The sequence below is a fragment of the Nannochloropsis gaditana genome (genome assembly GCF_000240725.1).
Source record: "Nannochloropsis gaditana CCMP526 unplaced genomic scaffold scaffold061, whole genome shotgun sequence".
Lineage (NCBI taxonomy): Eukaryota > Eustigmatophyceae > Eustigmatales > Monodopsidaceae > Microchloropsis > Microchloropsis gaditana.
In genome coordinates, this window is record NW_005803892.1 from 8,939 (window position 1) to 30,885 (window position 21,947).

General features: G+C 52.9%; 2 protein-coding genes across 2 annotated transcripts; one reads left to right on the forward strand and one right to left on the reverse strand.

The window, feature by feature from the left end:
• Window positions 1-16,463: 16,463 nt before the first annotated feature.
• On the reverse strand, window positions 16,464-16,715 carry NGA_2060600 (short chain dehydrogenase reductase family protein; the record flags this gene model as incomplete). Its single annotated transcript, XM_005855985.1, has 1 exon — window positions 16,464-16,715. A coding segment is annotated over one exon (252 nt), but the record flags the coding sequence as incomplete, so codon positions are not given.
• A 2,354-nt stretch (window positions 16,716-19,069) lies between these two features.
• NGA_2089000 (iws1 family protein) lies at window positions 19,070-20,219 on the forward strand (the record flags this gene model as incomplete). The annotated part of the gene is made up of 1 exon (XM_005855986.1): window positions 19,070-20,219. A coding segment is annotated over one exon (1,150 nt), but the record flags the coding sequence as incomplete, so codon positions are not given.
• Window positions 20,220-21,947: the final 1,728 nt, after the last annotated feature.

Genomic DNA, 21,947 nt, shown 5'->3' on the forward strand with positions numbered 1-21,947 from the left:
CCGCTCTTCTATCAGTTCGTGAAGCGGACGAGTTGGTAAGTAACCTGCGTGTTTTTACTTTGCAGGAGGTCGGATCATCTACGTGGCTGCGCCAGCATCAGGCCTTGGAGCGCTTGAACGCCCAGGCGCATCAGTCTGCCCGCTGCCCTGACAGCCGCGACGGCGAGTTCATCGTAGAGGCATTTACCGCCCACGACAAAATTACATGCCTGCTTCATGAATTGATCTTACTGGATGTTTGGAAAGACAAAGTGTGGCCACGACTCATCTCCCAGGTGGTCGCCCGCGGGGCAAGTACGCGGGCATACTTTGTCTTATTCCATGAGGCCACCCTGGTAAACCTCCTCCAAGTCTTGCTCTACCATCTCAAAGCCTGCGAGGCCGCCGGGGACGCCCTGGTTGATCTTGTTGACTATTGCGCAGGAAAACTGACTCTCCTTAATGGAGGGGCCTTTGCGATAGGCTCCACTCCCGGAACGATCCAAGGTCCTGCTGAGAAAGACAACGGAGACGATAATGCAATCTCGCGTGCTGCAGCGCTGGCCAAGCGCGATCCTCAGGAGAGCTTGGAAGAGCAGGCACGGACCGTTGACTTCCAAGTCGCAGTCACGGCTGTCGGCATCCTCCGCCTCGTGTGTGGCCACCTCGACGACTTGCCTCTGAGTGTCAGCACTCGACTTGTCCACACCCACGATGTCCCTATGGCCCTGGTGCCCCTCCTTGAAAATCCGCCCTGGGTGAGGAAGCGCCCATGGAGCAGTCGGGAGACCGAAACCAGGGAGGGTCGCCAGTATGGAGGCGCTTCCCCTCAGCACACGTGGGAGAAGCTTGGTCCTGACCTCCTGTGGCACGCCGTGGCCCCCGTAGATCTGCTTTTGCTCTCCAAACACGAAGCGCAAGCTTGGCTGATGCTCTTCCACCTCCTAACCAGCCCCCAGGTCCGTCAACGCTACCCCCTGAACCGCTTCCGGAAGCACCAACTCCTGCGCGTGCGCAAGTACCTAAGCGACGTCCTTCTCGACCAGCTCCCCGTCCTCATCAACGTACGACGCTACCTTGACGAGCTCGCCCTCATGGAGGTGCCCGAGAACACGGCCGCGGCCGGCAAGGGCCGGGTTCCCTCCTTCCTCCTGGTCGAGCAGGTGGCGCCGCTTCGAAGCGCAGTCTTGGCGCGACTGGAGCCTCTTCAAGTCGGAAATAGCGGGAAAACGGGGGTACGGAGAGGCGCAGGTAAAGAGGAAGCGTGGGAGGAGGTGGCCCGTGCGACGTTGACGGCAAATTTCAGTCGTGAGAAGGGGGACGCCCAGGATCCTGACTTGGCACTACTGGCCTCGCTCTACTCGTCGGAGTGGGTAGACGAGGCGATCGCGTCCACGAAAACGCCGGATGCATCACGGTCCGAAACGTCTGTAAAGGATATGGCTGAACAAACTGCCGGCGAGGGCGGGAGAGCTGGGGCGGCCGGTGGGGCGGAGGGTCCATGCAGTCACTGTGGGAAGAGAGCCACGAAACGCTGCGGACGATGCAAAAGGTCGGAGTGGTACTGCAGTCGGGATTGCCAGGTGACAATGTGGAAGTCTCACAAGCCTGTGTGTGACGCCGCGGTGAAGACAGTAGGCAGCCCCCTGTCCGAGTGAGAGCAGGCACGTAGACAGGCGACCTCCGCACAATCCTCCCTCCCGGGTGCCATGCTTGCAAACCCGGAGGGCATGGCGCGGCATGAGTGTTGAGTTGCTCGTACAGTTTTTGTTGCTCGTCGCAATGTCATGCCTTTCCAGAGGGTCACTGTGAGCCTCCGTGTCCTTTCCGAAGTGCCTTTAACTCTGCCTGCATGCATGTCCGAAGCACCGCAAATTCGGACTCGCATACTCCGCGCTCCACTCCCTGCGTACCTCCTTCCAACCTGGCCGCAATACAAGCGCCATAAGCACGAATCTGTCACGCAAAAGAATAACAAATAACAAACGCGATGAGACACGTTTCGACTGAGGTTTTCCTCTCCGCAACTTCTCCAGCCAGTCTTTTTACCTCTCCTGGACAAGCCACGGTCATTCTACCAAAAACTTGAGCAAGGCGGCCTTTTCGTGCGTGTGAGGCTGCTGCAGATGCGACATTGGCAGCACTGGAGGAGGGCACGGTCATCTTGGCGTACAGACTCGCGGCAAAGGGAAGGGGAGAGAGGGGCTACTAGCAGTCTATCTAGTAGATGCACAGGCGACGATAGGAAAACGACGCAGTATCCGCAACCTTGCTTGTTGGACAGAGAAGCATCACGTGAGATATCGTCACTCTACCATCATTTGGTTTATTTTCATGTTCGCGATTTCTCGCGTTTTTGGTCTCTGTCGAGAAAGCATAACAGGAAGACGAGCCTCCCCTTCTGCTAGACGCCTTCTATCCCCTCACTGCCTTGGCCAAGACAGAAAATGAAACCTGTCATTTGCGCCGCGACTCATAACCCCCTCTGACAAACACAGAAAGGTGACATAAGCCTACATTTTCTACTACGAGTGATTTGCGGCTGCCTTCGTGGGCGTGATTGGAGTTTACTCTTACCCAGAATCTCACGTGCCCGCTGCTTTGCCCCTACTTCACGGTCCCACAGCCCGGGCTTTCCCACGGAGAGAATCATCTCATAGTCAGCCAAAGTGATTCTAAAGAATTGCTGTGAACGAGGAGGCTACACGCCACGCTGCGTGGGTCGTTTTCCGGCCCCTGTATTTCCCTGGTCCTGCTGTGACAATTTACAAGTACGACATGATCGACGGGAAAGGCTACATCGGGGTACCTTCTGCACTGTCTTTTAATCCCTAATTTACGCGTATCGCGCACATCCTTTCGTACCTATCTACAGGATAGATTTGAAGAGGAACGTCACCTTGCACGCGGACTTGGTATCCTTGATTGTGTCTACTAAGATCCCGGCGGCCGAGCCCGCCTAGGCCGCCCCCCCTCCCATCGCCGGCATCAACATTGCTCCTCATTCGCGCTAAGGGCTTTTAAATCCCTCCCCATCGCCATTTTCACATGGCCGAAGACACCTCGTCCACGCCGTTGGACATGTCCTTCCTGGACGCAGTGCCTCACACCTACCGCCTGCTCGCCTCTGGGGGGATTGCTGGGTGCGTGGCCAAGACCATGACTGCGCCGTTGAGCCGTCTTACCATCCTCTTCCAAGTGAACAGTGCCCTACATGTAGGCGGGCGGCCTCAATATGCGAACGGTCTGCTGCCAGCGTTGAGGAAAGTGATGCGGGAAGAAGGCTTCCTGGCCTTCTGGAAGGTAGGTGGGGGGTGGACAGAGGTCAGGGGTTAGCATGCATGGATGCGGTGAGCCTCGAGGGGGACAATCCCAATCCGCCGGCAATTTATTGCTCGGTCCCTGCGATTGATCACGCCAGAAATAGCATGAAAGCCTGCGTGTGTGAGCTGGAAGAGAAGAGGAGCGCAATGCAGGAGAGGAAACCATCTTTTGTCCTGACCATTTCTTATTGCCTTTTCCTCGGTCGAGCAGGGAAACGGGACCAGCGTCCTCCATCGTTTTCCCTACGCAGGCATCAACTTCTACAGCTACGAGAAATTCAAAGAGTACCTGGGGGACGGTTCCCCCCGGAATGAGACGCCCTTCACACGCCTGATAGCCGGGGCATGTGCCGGTGGCGTCGCCTGCTCGGCTTGCTATCCCTTGGATCTGATACGGACCCGCCTGACGATCCAGGACGAAGGCCCCGGGCGGGAGTACCGGTCGATCGGCCACGCGTTCCGGAAGATTGCGGCCTCGGAGGGCTTGGGTGGGCTCTACCGGGGGCTGGGCACCACGCTGATGGTAGCCGTGCCGAATCTGGCCATTAGCTATTGCATCTACGGGACCATGAAGGAGGTAATATACCACTATAAGTACCCGAGCAGGGACGTGACGGAGGCTTCGGAGGAGGAGCCGCATTTCTTGGAAAGTCTGGTGTGCGGGGCGACCTCGGGGATCTGCTCCTCCCTGATCACTTACCCTATGGACGTCCTACGCCGGCGTCTGCAAATTCTAGGGCTGCACCCAGGCAACCATCGCCCGGGAGAGACGGTGGGGCCGTGGAATGAACTGAAGACGATTTTGAAGCACGAAGGCCCGCGGGGACTCTACCGGGGACTGCTGCCGGAGCTTTTGAAGGTGACGCCCATGGTCGGTTGTACCTTTACTACGTATGAGCTGATGAAGGACGTGTTGGGGGTATAGCTCGGGGGGGGGCTGGATGAATGAGTCGGGGGGAATGTGATGGGTGTGGCGGGGTGGTTCTAGTGATGACAGAGGCATTCCTAGCGCCAAGCAAATTATGACAACGAAACAGAGCAAATTGAACTTGCCAGTGGGGAGGACAGCACTTGACTGTACGTGCCCCGTGTCAGGCTCCCTTGCCATAGCTTTCCAGGACTTGGTGGCGATTAATTGTACTCCTTTCTGCGTATTTCCAAAACCCCTCACGAATTCTCCAAATTAATGGAGCTCCCAAACCGTCTGTATAACACCTTTTTTAATTCCATTTGTCTTGTCGCAATTTTTTCCTTCTCCCTTCCCAACTCCTCAACTTTCGCCTGCAACTGTTCTTGCTTTCTTTCACAGTGCTCTGTTGCATAATCCTCAGACACATCCATAAAAGCCTCCCCCAAAGACAACCGCACGGGGCCTCCAACCCCGACCATTAGCTCGGTCACAGCATCGTCCAATTTTTCCAGTTGCTCCTATGTATCATGTGTATGGCAGAGAACAATGGGAAATGGAACAAGTAATGTATAATTAAGGGTGCACTGTGTTGAGACCAAGCTCTTTGGGGGGGGGGTGGATCACACGGGAGAGAGGGACTTGACAGGGATGGCACGCACACAACCGTCGGTGGGCACTTAAACATTGATAACGCACCTTAAGATATGCCAGGTCCTCGTCTAATTCCAGGTACTGATTATTCAGACGACCAAATTCGTTGATCATCTTCTGATCTTCTTTTCGCACTTCCACATCAGGAGCTTCGTCGGGAGTCTTAGCTTTGCCCTTGTCCTCGGACGGATTCACCTCCCGCATGACCCCAGTAGTGCTCATCGTAAGGAGCCCTGTAGCATATAAAAGACATCAACAAAAATTGCAGTTAAGACTATTTTCGATATGACGGAAGAAATCGCTGCCAAGCATCCTGTTTGAAGCAGCGACGAGGGAGCTGAGGCAGGAGGTTATTGGTATGTATCCACACCATACAAAACAGGCGCCGTGCATCCATTTTCGTGGCTCATTTTATTAATTATTGAGTGCAATAGATTTTATTTGAAAAATTTACGAAAGATCGTCTCGACAGGAACTATCACACTCACTTAACTTGAACATTTTCGTGAACATTTTTGTGGAGGGGAATAATGACACCAGTATAGGGAGCCAAACACTTGTCAAGTGTCGGTGTTTCAGGGAGCGACGGAGTTCTTTTTAAAAATACGCTTATATTCATTTTATAAAATCATGTCGCCATGTTTGTGTCGATCGAGGAGGTTGTGTGAAATCGTGACCAGCCAAAGAATTTGGCCTAGGCATCCGGAATCAGGGATGGGGTTAACATTGAGTAGTCTTCATTAGAGGGTGAGAAATCTTTAATCAAGGCATTTCCATTCTAGCTATTCTAGCTCAGCTGTGACCAAAAGAACGAGGAATCGGCAAGGGAGCCTGAAGCCACCGTAGAAGACCTGTATGAGCTATGTTTCAAGTCTCCTGCTAGAACAACTTTGGGTACATGATCGCTCACTTCAGCATCTCTGCTTATCCTCGGCTCACTGCTGCAATGTCTTAACAAAATGAATGTGTAAATAGCGGTCAGGATGAATGAGATAGTACGAATAAATGCGCTATGAGACAGTTCCTTGAGAAGCACAATGCAGGAGAAAGATGGCGAGTCCCTCTGGGCTGATCAACCATTGCCAACCTTTTGTGGGATCCGAACAGGGATTATTCATTGAGCCTACGCGCATGATCCATGAATGGCACTCAAAGCTACGAAAGTCACCCTCCTCTAGAAAAAATAACTGACCACTCCATATATGACTGTGACCTTTCTCTGGTTAATGCTTCCCAATGGACAATCATGGGCCTACCAAGAAGGCTAGTCTGTTAGCTACTTTGTGGGTTGTCAACTTCAGCCCTGTTAACACACAAAGACTTGTGGAGAGACGGTATTCTTCCAGTTGTCCGTTGAAATGTGATGATGCCACTAGGAAGCTAATCCTAAGTACAATGAACAAGGGCATAACGCGAATAAAGAATTGCTTCTATGCTTCAAAATGTCAAATAACCTAAAAGTCTCGAGCATGCAGGTCTCAGATGAAGGGCAATACCTCCTGCAATGGCTTCCACAATTGTAGATAATTGTTATCACGGTAATAGTCAAAAGTCGCGGTGAGGAATAGACTTATATTTTTGGTGTGTTCCAATCTTTCACCCCTAAAAAAAGAAACAATCCAGGACAAAAGCGGGTACTTCCTGATAGAATATCCTTAAATGCGCGTCAATTGTAATCAAAAACTTATTTTTAATTGGGCAACCCTTCGTCTTCTCATTTTCAACGTTGCTGAATAGCAAGACATCGACATTCGACTTAATTCGGTACTATTGCTCTCAAGCTTCACGAGACGATGCTCAGTAGGCGGTATGCTTTACTTTGACTCCGTTACTAATTGGTATGCTTTGCATTCAGAAACCATAACTGCTTATGGTCTCCCTCAAGCCCTCCACAGGGACGTTTCTCAAGATATGCGGTCAAGCACATTCAAAAATCATCCCAACCGTTACAAGAGGCATGCATCTGGTACTACTATTGGGTGAGCTGCAACATCGACCATTGCATTCCATTGCAAATTGCTTGGTTTAAATTTTGGGGAAAAAAGTTTGCGCAACTTTGTATGTCATGCATTTTTTGTTCATTTTAAAGTGGCCTAAGCATCATTTAGCTTGTATAGCCGTTTCCAATTTGAATTGGGCAACGGTTTTGAATTTGAACGACATGGTCTAGGACGGCCGAAAAGAAGAAAAGATATGGTATCCTGTGATTTCTTGGTTGAAATTTGCGCGAATAGAGGAGGCTGGTGCGTTCGCTTTCCTGCAGTACTCAGGAACTTCTCTATTTATACTTTTATTCCTGTCAAAGATTTGTCGAGATTTTGGTTTGAAGAAAATCATTTAAGACATTAGCGATGTCTGACAGTATCGATGCGCTCAATTTCGATTTAACTGGCGGGTGCAGGTATGAAATAGTATTGAACGTGCTTTACTTACAAGACTTTTTATTTCTGAACCATCAATTCACAGTGTGCATTTGTAGTCCTGTACTCCGAGTTACGTCAAGCTATGCTTAGTGTTCTCATTCCTGAAGGCGCTTCGACCGGGACAAGTACAATAACTTGTTTAAAGGATAAAGGTCCTTCATCGCTTTTGCTACGTCCATCTCCGCAAAGCCTCTTCTTTCCAGCACAGCTTCCTGACACTCTACTTTTACACACGTTTGGCTTCCTGGAAGTGCCATCCCTTGTTGCTGTCCTTTCCACATGCTGCCATTGGCGTTCGCTGGCTCTTACCGAGCAACTTTGGAAAATGGCGTGTTTTGCGGAGTGGCCCGGCCTAATGCAACAATTAGAGAGGTGTCTTGATGCGCAGCCTGATGCCTATCGCTGCTTTTTTTTTAAGAATAGGCGATCTGCTTACGAAGCACACTTTGATCGGGCAGTTGGTGGCAAAGCACAGAAAGATATGAATATGGTGGGAAGTATCGACGGAAATGAGACCGCAGAAGCAGCGGCTGCCGCAGCAGCAGCAGCAGCAGCAGCAGCCTATGCAGCTGCAGAGGCCAGGCGACGATACTTGGCGCACTTCTTCCAAGAAATGATTTTATTTGTTGATATCCGTCTCACGACAACAGGAAAGTCTGTTCATTCCATGGCCATACCGTTGACCTTGGGTGTTGTCCGTAAGCTCTTTAAAGCTGACATGCGCCTGTCGGGATATTACGATGTCAGGGCAGTGCAGGACACCTTTTTGGTGCAAGGAGTGGACCTCACTCTCGATGAACTAGGGGTCGAAGCACTCATAACATCAATGCAGAATGAAAGTGAAACCACTGCCGGTATCAGTATGGGTTTGCGGTTTGAATTTACCCTCTTTCACAAACGGACGAAAACCATGGCTTTACTGGGACAAGGGACTGCAGGGTTGGACCGGCGCTTGGACGGGTACGGCCCGCGCTTTTCTGCCAGCGCGATGCATGTGGAAGAAGAGGAGGCGCGAGGAAACGATGATCGATACGAAGGACGTCTCTTTGGGGAAGGAGCTGAATTCCTATGTGCTGTTCCTTTGTTTGCGTGGTTTTTTGTGTCGTCAACCTCTGTGTCAACCAGCGACGGGGAAGCTAAGAAGACCTTGCCTCGCGTGAGTCTGGACGCTTTAGCAATTGAAGTGCATTACGTGGACACGGCTGACACGTCTGTGCGACCCCAGGACGAGCTTTTGGAATGCTTATACCAGATTATCCGAAAAGAATTAGTGTGGGTTTGAAGATTTTATAACAACGCTTTTTATATTTTATAAATTTGTAGATCGCGATAAGCCCGCACTCTTTTTTGGTTGGACGTGCCTGATAAGTATCGTGATGATATGGTAGACGGCGTCCAAGCAAAATAAATGAATTTTATTGAAATAGATTGCAAAAAGCCAATTTTACTAAAACACATGCCGACGAATGAGTCACCTTCTTCCCATTTTTTTTTAGTGTGTTCGTATACTTCAACTCATCGCTACATGAAAGATATGCCTTTCATGAAGATTGAAGACCTTGGTCCGTCTCCTTCCAGATACAGAAGAAAGGAGCCACTTCGCCGTTCACATATTCTCGCACCACAAATCCGTATTTCATGCTACCCCTCTCTTGTTGACTTCCTCCGACTGTGTTTGTTGCAATGAACTATACCATGTTTTGTCCCCACAAACCCCTTCATTTGTCCTTTTTTTGTCTGCAAACCTAGAATGCATGTCTTCCGTTGCTCTGAATCCCTCCTACTGTCACCTGTCAGCTTTTGATTAATTAAGTTTGAAGAGATAAATCGCACCATTTTGACTAAACCGCTGTTTGTTTCCACATTCCTGACGCTTTCCCCCATCTGATAAATCGGCAAGCGTCGAACTCGTACAATGTTCCGACAATGACGGTCCCCTCTACTCGATTTTTACGGCGGGAAACAAAATTTGAGACCAGTAGCCTTATTGAAACAGCTTTGGGCTCCTCTGAGACTACTCCGAAGCTCGGTATATTCTCCAGCTGGCGCGGTCTCTCAGGCAAACTCTTGCATGTACGTGCTGTGATTGTGGCAAATGATGTGGAGATGATAAGGTGAAAAGTGAGGAGCTCACACTTTCATGAAAAGACGTAATCACGTTCCAAAAGTCACACAAATGCTACTCTCAAGACTTTCCGACCCACTTACATGTCATCCCACGGGTGGCGATAGAGGGGCTGCTTGAGACGTCTCTGGTCAAGGTAATGCCCGATAAAGCCAATGCTGCGCCCCAACACGAACAAGCCATTCAGGCAACCGTTTTCAATCAACTCTCCGGCTTCTTCCCGGGTGAAGGCCCCGCAGCTCCGAAGCATGTCCACAAAGCAGACGGCAATGCAGCCGTCCACGTTCAGAATCAGCGTTTCACGCTTCTTGGTGGTGATTTGTTCTACTCCCAGGGCAAAGTCGAGCACCTCCGTGTTCTTGAAGTGCTTCTTCGCGTACTCCTTCACCAACACAACGCGCGCGTCAGGGTTCGCCAAGGACTTGATCCGGTGCCCAATGCCCATGATCAACTTGTTCTCATTCTTGCATACCTTAACAAACTCAGCCGGCTCCATGCCGCTGTCATGCGCGTTGGTAAACATCTGCGCCGCGTCGTCCAAAGCCCCGCCAAAGCGCGGGCCGATGGTCAGCAGACCCGAGGCCAACGACGAGACCAAGTCCTTGCCTGCACGGGCGGTGACGATCGCGTTGTGTGCCCCCGAGACGGCGGGCCCGTGGTCTGCGGTCACCATCAACACCATCTCGATGAACTTGGTTGCGTAGGCGGGCAGGCGCCGGCGGAACCACAGGAGGCCGACGACCCCTCCCAGACCCAGGTCCTCCTCGAAAATCTCCGAGATCTTCATCCCTGCATACCGAAGCTCGTCGCCGCGGTCGTCGGAGATGGAGGAGATAAAATTAGCCGGCTTGCGGACCAGGCCCAGTTTCTTGGCCCACGTGTAGTCAAGAGGGACTTTGGGTACTTCGGGTTCGGCGCGTGGCACGATGACCCGGGATTTGACTAGTTTGTCATAGATTTCCCTGACGGCCTCCCCGAATTTGTCGAAGGTCGGGGGCACCAGGGCGCCAGCCTCCCTTAACGCAGCATTTTTCTCGGCCGCCGTCTCGCCCATACCCCGCGCGCAGGCACCCGCGTGGCCAAATTGGACTTCATAGGGGAAAATCGAGGCGCACGTGCCAATGCACCAGGCGACCAAGGGCTTGGTGATCCGCTTGCTTTTCAAGGCCTCGCAGACGGCGTACTCGTCCGTCCCCCCCACCTCGCCCAGCAACACCATCATTTTCACATCCGGGTCGTCGTTGTACCGAAGGAGCATGTCAATGAAGCTCGTGCCGGGATACCGGTCCCCTCCGATCGCCACTCCCTCGTACACACCGTCCGAATTTCGGGAGATGATGTTGTTGAGCTCGTTGGACATGCCGCCGGACTTGCTGACATACGCCACAGAGCCTGGGCGATAGAGCTTGGAGGCGACGATGTTGTCCAGCATACCTCCTGTGTTTCCGATGCGGAAGCAGCCCGGCTTGATCCCGCCCACAGTCGCCGGTCCGATGATGCCCACGCCTTTCCCCTGGGCCACTAGGTTAATGTCTCGGGTCTGCGATTCAGGTACGCCCTCCGCGATGATCGCCACCGTCTTGATCTGGTCCGAAAATCGGAGGATCTCCATCGTGGTCTCGTGCACAGAGCGGAAAGAGGCAAAGTTCACCACCACGTTCGCGTCCTTGTTGCGGCGAATCGCCTCCTCTGTGGTCTGATACACGGGGATCAAAGTCTCCTCAGTGCCCCAGTAAAACTTGATGTAGTGGTTTCCGGAGAAGGGGAAGATCATGGCGGCCACTGACGGCTTTTTACGCTTGCAGAGGAAGTCAAAGTCGAGCATGCCCTGGACCGCACGTTGCTGCAGGCCGTAGACGATGCAGCGGGTTTCGGGGGAAAAGGGAATGATCCTGTGCTTGGAGGGTATAGTCACCTCGGGCTCTACCGCATCGGGGGGGGCCAAGTCTGCTGGGTCGTTCGGGAGGGACTGGGCCGGCTTGGGGACGGTGGAGATACCGCTGGTCTCGTCAAACTCCGGGTAGTTTTTCGGGTCCTCGAGGCCCAGAGCCAGGGGGACGATGGCGGTCACGTGTGTCTCGGGACCGTACACTTTGATGGGCACACGGATTTCCTGTCCCAGCTCCCGCATGATACGCAACCCTTCTTGGTAGTTAGGGCCTGCACGACGCACCCAAATGGTGATATTGTGCTCGCGCAGCTCCTCCTGAAAGGCCCGCAAGGCGGTAATAATGCCCTTGAAGGTAGCCGCCACGTCCGTGAAGTTGGCGATCCCGCCGCCGATAATTAAGACCTTGCCGCGCGGGTCCTGCATCCGCGTCATCAGGCTCAAAATCGTACGGGCGTAGTCGAAGGTCTGCTGCTCGTTGGGGGCGCCCGAGTACTCGCCGTAGTTCGCAAGCTCGTGCCCCTGGCCCAGGTCGGCGATGGAGTCCGCGTACACCACGGAGGCCCCACCGCCCGCCACCATCGTCCACACCCGCCCCGAAGGGTTGAGGACGGTCAGTTTCAACGAGGCCCCGGTCTTGGAGTCGAGCTCGCGGATGTAGGCTTCTTCCGGGAACTCGCGACGCCCGAAGGGGGCCGGGAAGTCCACGTGTCCCCACTGGGGCCCACACAGGAAGGAGGCTGTCTCGTCGATCTTCGCTGCCAAGTCCAGAGGAACCACGCGCCCGTCCCCAGTCACCACCAAGGGGTTGACTTCCATGTAGGCGAAGTTGAGCGCACGGTAAAGCTTGAGGATTCCTTCCAAAAAGGTGGCGAGGAAATCTTGCTTGGCCGCAGGCACGTGCACCAAGAGGGCAGCCTTGATGGCCTCGGGGTTCGGCTCTTCCTGCAAAGGCACTTGAATGCGCAAGGCCTTGGCGTCCACGTCTCCAATGTCCACACCACCTTCGTGCGTGAAGAGGATCTCTTCCCCCTCCCGGTTGGACACGATGCAGAAGTAGTACTCCTCATCTTGGGAGTGCGGAACGAAGGCCTCCACGATGAAATGGTTCAGGACGCCCTTCACTTGCTCCACCTGCACCTCACGCTGCATTCGCTCCAAGATCCACGCTTGAACTTCCTCCCAGGTCTTGTTCACAGCAAGCAGACCGGCCTTCCCACGGCGCTTGATGAGCTGATCGGGTTTCACCACCAATTTCTCCTTCAACAACCACGGGTTCGCTTGTGCGATCACTTCGAAACTCTGACCCTTCGTCGGCTCCAACACATCGGGCGTGATAAGGACTTGTTTCTTGTCGGTTGTGTGCCGCCCATTGCTGTACTCCGGGAGCCAGCGCGCGATGAGCTGCTTCCCGTAGTACTCTCGAATCGCCTTGGCCGACATGATGGAGGCGGAGGCTCAGGAAAGACTGAAAGATAGAGGATGATAGGATACTACCTGGGCCTCAGTAACTCTGGATGTGGACACAGGAAGAGGAGAAGGGGCTTTATTAGGGCATCATGAAAGAGATGTCAAAGGACGGCTTCCTGGAGGCTTGTGCAGCTCTCCGTCTGACAATGAACAACGAAGGGTCCCCAGTGGCGCCTTCCCCTTTCAAAAGGTGAAAGCAAGCAAATGAAACAACTGGCAGCACACGCATCCTCGTGATTGCAGGGGCTTGGGCGCCCCCTTTCCATTCCCTTCAGAGGGTCAGGACAATCCCAACGGACGAACAGCAATCGCGGAAAACGAAAAAAAAAAAGGGTGAAGGACTTTGCCTGTGTCGGTGTCTCTGTGCACACTTCGACCGCGCCTCGAAATGTTGACACCGCCGTGCACGCACGGCGTGAGGTGATAACGATGGGGGTGACATGAAGGCGGACGGAAGGGACGCGGAGCCGCACCATGTGCACGATCTTGGTCAGGTTCAACGCATACGCTGGGCGGACTGTGTGGTCAGGGAAAAGAGAACACCGTCTGCGCCCTAATTGGACACGCAGCCGGGACCGTGTGCTCCAGCACTAGCACGCCTGCATGTGTTGACCGACTTCCGTGGTACATGCGGGTTGCGCACGCTTCATTTCGAAATCCTTGCCACGAAAAAAAGCTCGTGGACGCGGACAAAATGAAACGACAAGGAGGGTTGGGGCGGAAGCGCCGGATGGGCAATGATCCAAACACCTCCTGTAGTGATGGCGCGTGACGCAAACTGCTTGGAAATTTTAACCTTTTCCTGCTGCGAGGCACTTATCACAGTTTGTTTGTTCCTGACAGAGACTCACAACAGCCAGGCTGCAGATACATGCTTGTTGCCTGCTAATTTTCAGTCTCCGGAGTCAACGGAAGCTTCGCTCCCTTGTTCTTCTCAGCTTGGGCCGGCCGTCGTGTTCTTCGATCTGCCCCGTCTGTGAACCATCGCACCACCAGAAGGTATCGTCATCGTATCAATGGCCGACACTACACCTCTACCGACCACAAACTATTCCTTGCTTTCCAATGACAAGAATTTGCGGATGACGGTACGTTCAAGGTTGACGAGCTTTGATCTGGAAGTATTTTATTCCCATCAAGTGAAGTAGCATCCCTGCGGACATTGATCCAGCATTAAAGGTGGAGGTGGCAAGTTCGATGTCAATCGAGTTTTGTGAGAGCCAATAGACTAGATTTATGCCTTCGGTTCCCTCGACTTACCTCTTTGTTCCTCGCCGTGCCTGACTGCTCCTGATGTCTCCGTGGAAGTAGGGCGGTGCTGTGGCCCGCATCGACGGCGTGATAGTGGGCACCTACGTCGGTGAAGGCACGCATGCGATTTCCGAGGAACTCTTACAACGAGTAACACGGATCTTAGCACTGGTAAGTGTGCAGTCTGCTTTTGTTGTCCTTTTCTGAATGAAAGAGGACCTTTCTCCAATGCAAGCAAAAATTTTTGGAAGATCGTGTAGATTTTGATCCCATGGTATGTTTACCTCCCCGTACTTGTTCTGTAGCTCCATGTGAGTCGAAGTGAGCCAAAATTTTCGAGCAATCTATTTCCTGGTACTTTGGCGTTTTCTGATTCTTTACCCTGCTCCCTCGCAAAATTTAGCGTTGTGCCCAACTATCCCCAAAGCAACGTCCATTATTTTTTAGCGAAGTAACTTGCAGTGATATTGTTAATTTTCATGTGGGCATGGACAAGGAAGCGCGCGTCTTCGTGGTGGCGGTCGAGAAAAGCTGCCCGGTCCGCCTGTCCCTGTTGGCAGTGGAAGAATTCGCGAAAGAATGGGGCGAGGGTCAGCATGGAAACCGTTCCCTGATGTGTGTGGAGGATGGGTGTCGCTTTGCCGTACGTGAGCATGTTATGAGCCTAGCGAGGCGTTTTGATGACATGGGAGCGAAGGACCAGCTGACGAGGGTTCAAGCTGGGGTGGAGGGGGTGAGAGAGCTGATGCAAGTGAACATCAGCAAGGCTCTGGAGGGTTTGCAGGCAACAGAGGATATACTGGTCCGCTCCGAGGAATTGAAATCCAGCGCCTTGGTTTTCAAGAAAAATGCGACGACGTTGAAGAAAATTATGTGGTGGTACGTGTAGATCAGCCTTCTCCGCCCCCCCCCCCGGCCTTGGCTACTTCTTGCTCGCTCGATTTTCTCCCCCACCCCCCTGGTTTTGAAACATTAAGTATTTAGAAAGATGCAGCCTCTGACATTTCTCTTTCTGATGTCTCGTTTAGGCAAAAAACTAGGTATCAACTCCTGCTCGGCGGGCTGATCATCTTGGTTGCGGTCGTGTTGGGAGTGGTGCTAGGCATTACGCTTCATAAAAAGTAGAGAACATGGAGTGGTTACCGAAGCGAACGCACGGTCATCTCAAGGGGGGAAAAGAATATACAAGTCTGGTCTGATGGGAGGGAGGCAAGAGCATACGTACTGTAGAATGACTGGAGTTTCTTGGGCCAAAATTGATCACCCGAGGCATACGTGACAAAGCCAGGTTGGCATGTCCATGCTTGATTCAGAAAAGTATTTTAGCAAATGACGAGACAGCCCGTGACGGGAATTCATCTTGCACCTTGATGCACTGGAGTGTGAACCGCCATGAGGGTGGAACGGATGGGGCGGCGCGCAGACTGCCCCGAACGTTGATTGGCATGTAACAAGACTCAAAGGATGTAAAAACATAGCGAAAAAATGAAAATCGAGATTGTAATGTCCGCACCGAAGTGCGGCATGCCAGCTCGTGCATCGTCATGGGTTAGTACTTTTTATTGTCAGGCTCTTTATTTAGAACCGATTTTTCGCTCGGCCCGCCCGCCAACACGGAGACGAGCACTCCTCCTGACTCCAGGGCTTGTTCCTTTCGATCCATTTGCCCCTATGCGAACGTTTCTCAAGCTGGTTTTGGGAGTGGTATGGCGGGCCTCATCCCCGTTGCTCATGGTACCTGCGGGAGCGTTCGTTTTCCTCTTTTTCTGAGGGCCGCTGTTGACAGAAGAGGAGCCGACCGTGGCATCTCCTGTGGCGGCCGTCAGTCCGCACGCTTCTTCACTCATGGCCCATAGCCGGCCTGCCACGGAGGGGTCTCGCGCTACCGCAGAGACGTCGCCCGTGACGTCGCAATTCACAAAAAACTTTCCACCTATGCCTCGCAATGCCGGCGAGGTCGCCACATGGACCGAGGTATAGGCCCCCTGGGCCGGATTCTTGGAAAAGCACCATAAAATCGGACTGCAAATTCTCTGACCCCAGTACAAGTACCAAGGCATGTTTCGTGCCACCTCTGTCTGCACGTTGCCCGGATGGACCGCATTGGCGGTTACGACCCTCCTCACCGCCAGATCTCCGCCTCCCCGTTCCCCTTTTCTCCCAACTTTGTTTGCTTCGTCGCTTTGGAGTACTTCAAGGCGTCGTTGAAGCTCGAAAGTGAAAAGAACGTTGGCGAGCTTGCTCTGACCGTAGGCTCCGAACAGGGAATAGGCACTGGACTCGTACAGAGGGTCGTCAAAATTGAAAGCGCGGGGGACTTTGTGGAGACTTGAGGAAACGTTGACCACGCGGCCGTCCGAGACCTTCTCAAGTTCTGGGAAAAGGAGCAATGTCAAGAGGAAATGGCCGAAATGATTGGTGGCGAGGGTCGCCTCCAGGCCCTCGGAAGTGAGCCTCCTCTCATTCAGCATCACGCCCGCGTTGTTTATGAGTATGTCCAATCCCTTGTGGCCCGCTTTCTCTTGAAATGCGGCTGCAAAGTCTCCAACGGACTGTAAACTGCTCACATCCAACGGCCAGAATTCTAATTGACTGGGTTTAATTTTAGAACCTGATTCCCACAAAATTGCTCGGATGGCTTCTTCCGCTCGATCTTTTGACCGACACGCCAGAATAACTTTGGCGCCCATTTCCGCAAGAAAACGGGACGTTTCCCGTCCAATTCCAGTATTTGCACCGGTGACGATGGCGACTTTACCGTGCAGATCCACGGACTGGAAACGGGGCCCTACGACGAAGTTACGCCAAATGCGATGCAACACGTACGCGTCCCATCCCAGCAGCAATGCTGCTAACAAAAGGTGCCACTTGCAGCCTTCTAGACTTTTGTGGCTTGTAAATACGAACATGCACAGCGGTAATAATGGTGCAGCCGCCAAGGCTGCTAAACGCAAATAAGTCTCAGCGGTCCTGGCCTCGTATGTGCACCAACGCCACAGTCCCACCAGCACCGCATAAAGAAATGCAATGCCAGAGCCCACACACACAACATTAAGCGGGGACACATCGGTAGACAAAGGCATCATCTGTCTCATTGGAATAAGCGTGGGCATAACGTAAGTAAGAATTGAAGGGCATTATGTGAGCGATCATGGCGAAAGGCAGCGATCTCGCTATTTTAGACTTCAGTCATTAGCTGCTGCATGGATAAGTACGCATAGAGATCACGTGACGCGACACAAGTAAAGGTTACTTCCATGTAATAATCCTCACGAAGATGCGTCAAAAGGTCCACCCAGTTTGTACGACACAAAGCTTCTGACGGCGAGAAATGCTTGGTGGGAGGTTAGAAGTGTCGCCTCTGGGAACAGCAATTGGCAAACAAGGCCCGCAAGTGCTATCGTCCTTGCCTTTTATTTAAGAAATCGCATTGTCGAAGGAAAAAAAAGATACTTTGTTTTTGGGTTCAATTTTTGAATTTATTTTCCAATGATCCATATTGAGTGGGCCGCATTACTTTGAGCCTTTAATCTCAGTGGTCAATCAAACTGTGAATTCATGAAACGCAGAAAATCTTTTCGGCCTCTCTCCATTTGCATATCTGCTGCGTCTCGCTTCAACTTCATCTTTATCTTCTTCCCCGAAATTGCAGAACGTGGAGCATCGTCATCGCTTTCTGAGTCGCTACTGGTGGCCGCCGTGTGGGAGGAAGACTTCCTTCGTTTACTCTCTTTCTTCCGCTTTTTGTTCTTTTTCTTGTCCTCTTTCTCATACTTTTTTTTCTTGTCTTTCTTGTGCTTTCGCTTTTTTGTCTCCTTCCTGGCCTTCTTTCCTTTCTATATGTGGGCGAAAAAATAACATTCGGTTGCCGAGTTCAACACGCAGTTTCAAAATAAAACCCTTTTGATCTACTTACCTTCGTTTTTCCTTTTTCCTCCCTTTCATTTTTCTCTTTCTCCGACGACTTTCGCTTGCTATAACGGGAATCTAATGAAGATGAGGTCACGCTGCTTTCACTAGATGAATCCGAGGAATAAGAGGACGACGAGAGGGACCCCGCTTCTATCTCCACTTCTTCCTCCCGCTTCCGTTTCTTCCCCTTCTTTCGCTGCTCATGATCCTGTCGCACGATGTCGTCGTCATCTCTGTTACCATGACGACGCTTTTCTTCACTGTGATGACGATTATCACGATTGTCGTGCTTGCCCATCGGCCTGCTTGCGTCGAACGGTAGCAAATATGAGCAAGAAGGACGAGCCCTCGCGTATATATATGTATTCAAATACATGGTCAAATAGTATTTTCCTTTATGTATGAGGAATTGTGGCCATGCCTACCACAACGCGTATGGAACTGAGACTTCTCCAAGGGGAATGTCGATCGATATGTTCACGATCGATGACCCTGCTCATAAATCGTTTCGACAAAAGTTACGGACCTGCATGTTATCAGCATAGATCTGCAAAGCCTTTAACATTCTTCAAGGTAACCATAGATAGTCTGGGTTTCGTAGTGTCAGTCGGCAGTCCTTAGACTTTCCCACAGCCCGTCAAGTTGCATCGGGCACCACGGAGAGAGAAAAAGCAAGAAAAGATGGCCGGGAGAATCAACCTAACAACGATTAAAAGTCCTCAAATCACATCTCTTGGCTAGTGTTTGAGCACTTCGCATTGAGAATGTCTCGTCCAGGATTTAGCACGCTCTCATCTTTAGCTAAAGCAACTTCTTATAACCTCCTGCTATCGCTTTTTGAACAAATGATGATTGCATATCAGGCAACTGCATGCGTGCATTAAAGCACATTCATAGGATAGTTATCCTTCCTACCTTTATCTTCCTAATTATTCTTAAATCTTTACTCTCGCGTCCGTACTCTGTCTTGCCGCTCAGGTGGGCATATGCCAATACCTGATTATACCCGTATTAGCTCACTTTCCTCGTGCCTCTTGCTTCGGGTCATGTACTCGTACTCCTGTTTCTCCTACCGAAGTACCAGATGTGGTTCACCGACATCACACTTTAAAAACTTCAATTTCTTTCTCCGCCTTGATCAGGGTGCTGCACAATGGCTGCCTCTCGACTAGACTATCAAAATCTTTTTGGAAGCTCAGACGAAGAAAGCGACGGCGACGAGGGTGAGCAACAACAGCAAAGTACTAGCACCGCCGCTCCTAAGGCATCTTCCGGTTCCTCTACCATCAAGCCCTCGGCTCTTGGCAAAAGCAGCGACGACAGCAGCAGCGACGAAGACAGCAGTGAGGAGGACGAACATTTGTCGGCCAAGAAAAGGTTACAACAAAAAGGAGTCCCGCTGGCATCCTCGTCCGACGAGGAAAGTGACAATGAGGAAGAAGGTGACGTTCCTCGGCCCGCGGGTAAGGCGCGGACCACGGGGTCTGAGGCGTTGAGGAGAGCGACGGCCGACTTCGATGACGAGGAAGAAGAAGAGGAGCCGCGTAGGCCCAATGTGCTCCCCGACCTGAGCAGTGATGGGAACAGCAGCAGTAGTGGTAGCGAAAGCGAGTCCTCGGACGATGAGGGTGATTCAAGGCGGCGAAAACGAGGGGCGGAGAAAAGGAAGCACCGACTGAAGACAAAGGGGAAACGCCCGAGCAAAGGGGTAGACAAAGGGAGAGACGGGAGGGGGAAGGCAGGCAAACAAGTGAGAGACCGTGGGCAAGGGGCCGATGAGGATGGAGGGGCTGCAGCCGGGACCGGGGCAGCCTCGGAGCCCCGGCGGGCGGCGCGTGAGCTAACGGCAGTCGAGCAAGCCTTGGCGTCTTTCAAGCGCAATCGGATCCAAAAGCTGCCGGACGCGCAGGTTCAAGAGATGACGCAACACCTCATTACCCTGATGGAAACGGCGGCGAAAGAGGACCGACAGGCTTTGCTACAGCACCGTCCGGCCACGCAAAAGTTGAAGCGGCTGACCGAGGTGCTGGACTTGCTCCGAAGCAAGCATCTACAAGGCGCCCTGGTCGACAACGGGCAAGTACTTGGCTTGATTCGACTCTGGTTGCAGCCCTTGCCCGACAAGAGCCTTCCCCTTTACGCAGTCCGGACGCCGATGATCGATTACTTGGTGACGGCGAGGGTTGAGGTGCATCGCTTGAAGGAGAGCGGGATTGGGAGGGTGATCCAACAACTGAAAAAACACCCGGAAGAGACGGTGGAGAACAAGGCTAAGTTGACGGAAATCGTGGACAATTGGTCCCGGCTGATCACAGGGAAAGGGACGACGTTGAAGAGCCGAACCAGCGAGGAGGAGATGGAGGGTCGGCAGGGACCGGCGGAGCGGGAGGGGGGAGAGGGGGGCTTCATCATGTCCACCACCTCGAGGGGGGTCGTGATCCCCATCCGGACGGGCTTCAATTTCAAAAAGGTCGCGTTGACCTTCCGGGAGGAGTTTGACCGGGGGCAAGGGAAGGAGGACGAGGCCATGGAGGTGGCGGAGAGGGAGCCTCGAGACGGATCCGAGAGTCGTACAAATCGGGTTAGGAAGGCGTTGAAGGACATGGGGAGGGCGGGAGGGAAGAAGCTGCGGCATGAAAGTGTGCAGCATGGTAATTAGAGGAGAGCGAGGGCGGGGGGGAATGCAGTGACGCGTCGCTGGAGGGGTGTACTGGGCAGAGAGGGAACAAAGAAGGTGGAATGGACCGCCATGGTCCGGAGAAAGAAACGTCGAAAACACCGTTAAGAAACCCTTGGAGACTAGCCCGAGCTGTTTCGTGTCCTCCACTCGCTTATTTTTTGTATGCAGTCATATTACTCGCATTGCCCGTGGAATGACAGGCGTGGGCTCGCATCAGACTGACCCCACGATCCACGGCGCAGCCTTCGTGCTAATACCACGTAATTACTTCCACCACCTCAATACTGTCCGCTCCGGCCTATCTCCGCCGCCCTCCCGTCGCCACCAAGATTTCAAATATTTGCATAAAGCACAGACATGAGGACAGGGAGGCTAATACGACCTGCACGCCCCACATCCCACCTCTGGTCCCCCCTCGAAAACATCTCTCCCGTCCGCCCCTCACGCGCTTACGCATGGTCAAATGCGACGATTGCCGGACGCCTCCTGCTTGTCTACTCATACATGCCTCAAGGCCTTCCCTATCTCTTCCCACACCCACCCTCCCTAGGAGAGGACTCCTCTCCCACCGCCCGCGGCCGCCCTTCTCGCCCCCACCCAGACCCCCACCGCGGTCCCAAGCACCGCGACCGCCACCGCCATCGACCACCGTCGTCTTCTCCGTCCGAGTTTTCCGTCTCCGTACCCCCAGATCAAGCCGGCCATCTCCAGCCACCGCAACAAGGCTTGGTTGTCCTTCCCTTCAAGGGTTTGCAGGATGTATTTCTGCACATAAAATGCGCTCGCCGGCAAGGTTACAGATCGGGTGGGGAGGTGATCGAGCTCTCTCAATTGGGTGGGCATATCTTCCTCGATCTCCTCCACCTCTGCCACCTCCACTGGCAAGTGCTTCAATGTGGCGTCCAGGAATTTTCCCGGGTGGGCTGTGGCCAGACAAACGGTGTGCGCATCCAACATATCCAGTCCCTTCGCCGCGGCGACGCCCACCGCACTGTGCGGGCAGAGGAGGTAATGGTGCTCGCGGAGGAAAGACAGCATGGTCTCCAACATAACCGGCTCGTCCACCCGGCACGATACGAAGTCTTCGCGTGCCTTGGCGAGGGTGGGCGGGGGCAAGGTGAGTCGGCCGGTGCGCTCGAACTCCTCCATCCATTCCCGCAGCAAGTCCGGGTCCCGCCCCGCCAAGTGATAGAGGAGACGTTCAAAATTGCTGCTGATGGCGATATCCATCGAGGGCGACAACGTCGGGTGCACCTCCCTCCGCCAGTACTTGCCGTTGGAAAAGAACCGGTGCAAGATATCGTTCTCGTTGGTGGCGATCAGAATTTTGTCGAT